Source organism: Cariama cristata, unplaced genomic scaffold (assembly GCF_000690535.1).
Source record: "Cariama cristata isolate BGI_N322 unplaced genomic scaffold, ASM69053v1 scaffold3637, whole genome shotgun sequence".
Classification (NCBI taxonomy): Eukaryota; Metazoa; Chordata; class Aves; order Cariamiformes; family Cariamidae; genus Cariama; species Cariama cristata.
This window is the reverse complement of record NW_009624743.1, coordinates 5,588-5,941: the sequence shown is the minus strand read 5'-3', so window position 1 is coordinate 5,941 and position 354 is coordinate 5,588. Positions and strand designations below refer to the sequence as shown.

Genomic DNA, 354 nt, shown 5'->3' with positions numbered 1-354 from the left:
CCTCCTTGCAGGCGGAGGAGGTCCAGCAGCAGATTATTCGGGAGACTTTCCACCTGGTGCTGAAGCGGGACGACCACATCTGCAATTTCCTGGAGTGCGGCAGGTAACCCTCTGTCCCTCCGGCCACGGGGCAGGGCTGTCCCCTCAGCTGGGGGAGCGCCTGGGCTGGGTTCCCCCCGCCCCGCCAAAGCCCTTCGCCTCTTCTCGTGTCTCCACAGCCTGTTTGGTGGCTCGGACTACAAGCTGATCTACCGCCACTACGCCACACTGTACTTCGTCTTCTGCGTGGACTCCTCGGAGAGCGAGCTGGGCATCCTGGACCTCATCCAGGTCAGTCTCTCTGCAGTGAGGGTC

General features: G+C 63.0%; 1 protein-coding gene across 1 annotated transcript in view; it reads left to right on the top strand.

Annotated features, from left to right (window-relative positions):
* Nucleotides 1-5: 5 nt before the first annotated feature.
* LOC104164054 (AP-3 complex subunit sigma-2) overlaps nt 6-354 on the top strand; it is a gene marked incomplete at both ends in the record, with an annotated part of 2,734 nt that continues 2,385 nt past the window's right edge. Inside the window, 2 exons of the mRNA XM_009703268.1 lie at nt 6-103; nt 219-330. Of these exons, the coding sequence (XP_009701570.1) occupies nt 6-103; nt 219-330 (210 nt within the window). The remainder of the gene's footprint in view (nt 104-218; nt 331-354) is intronic.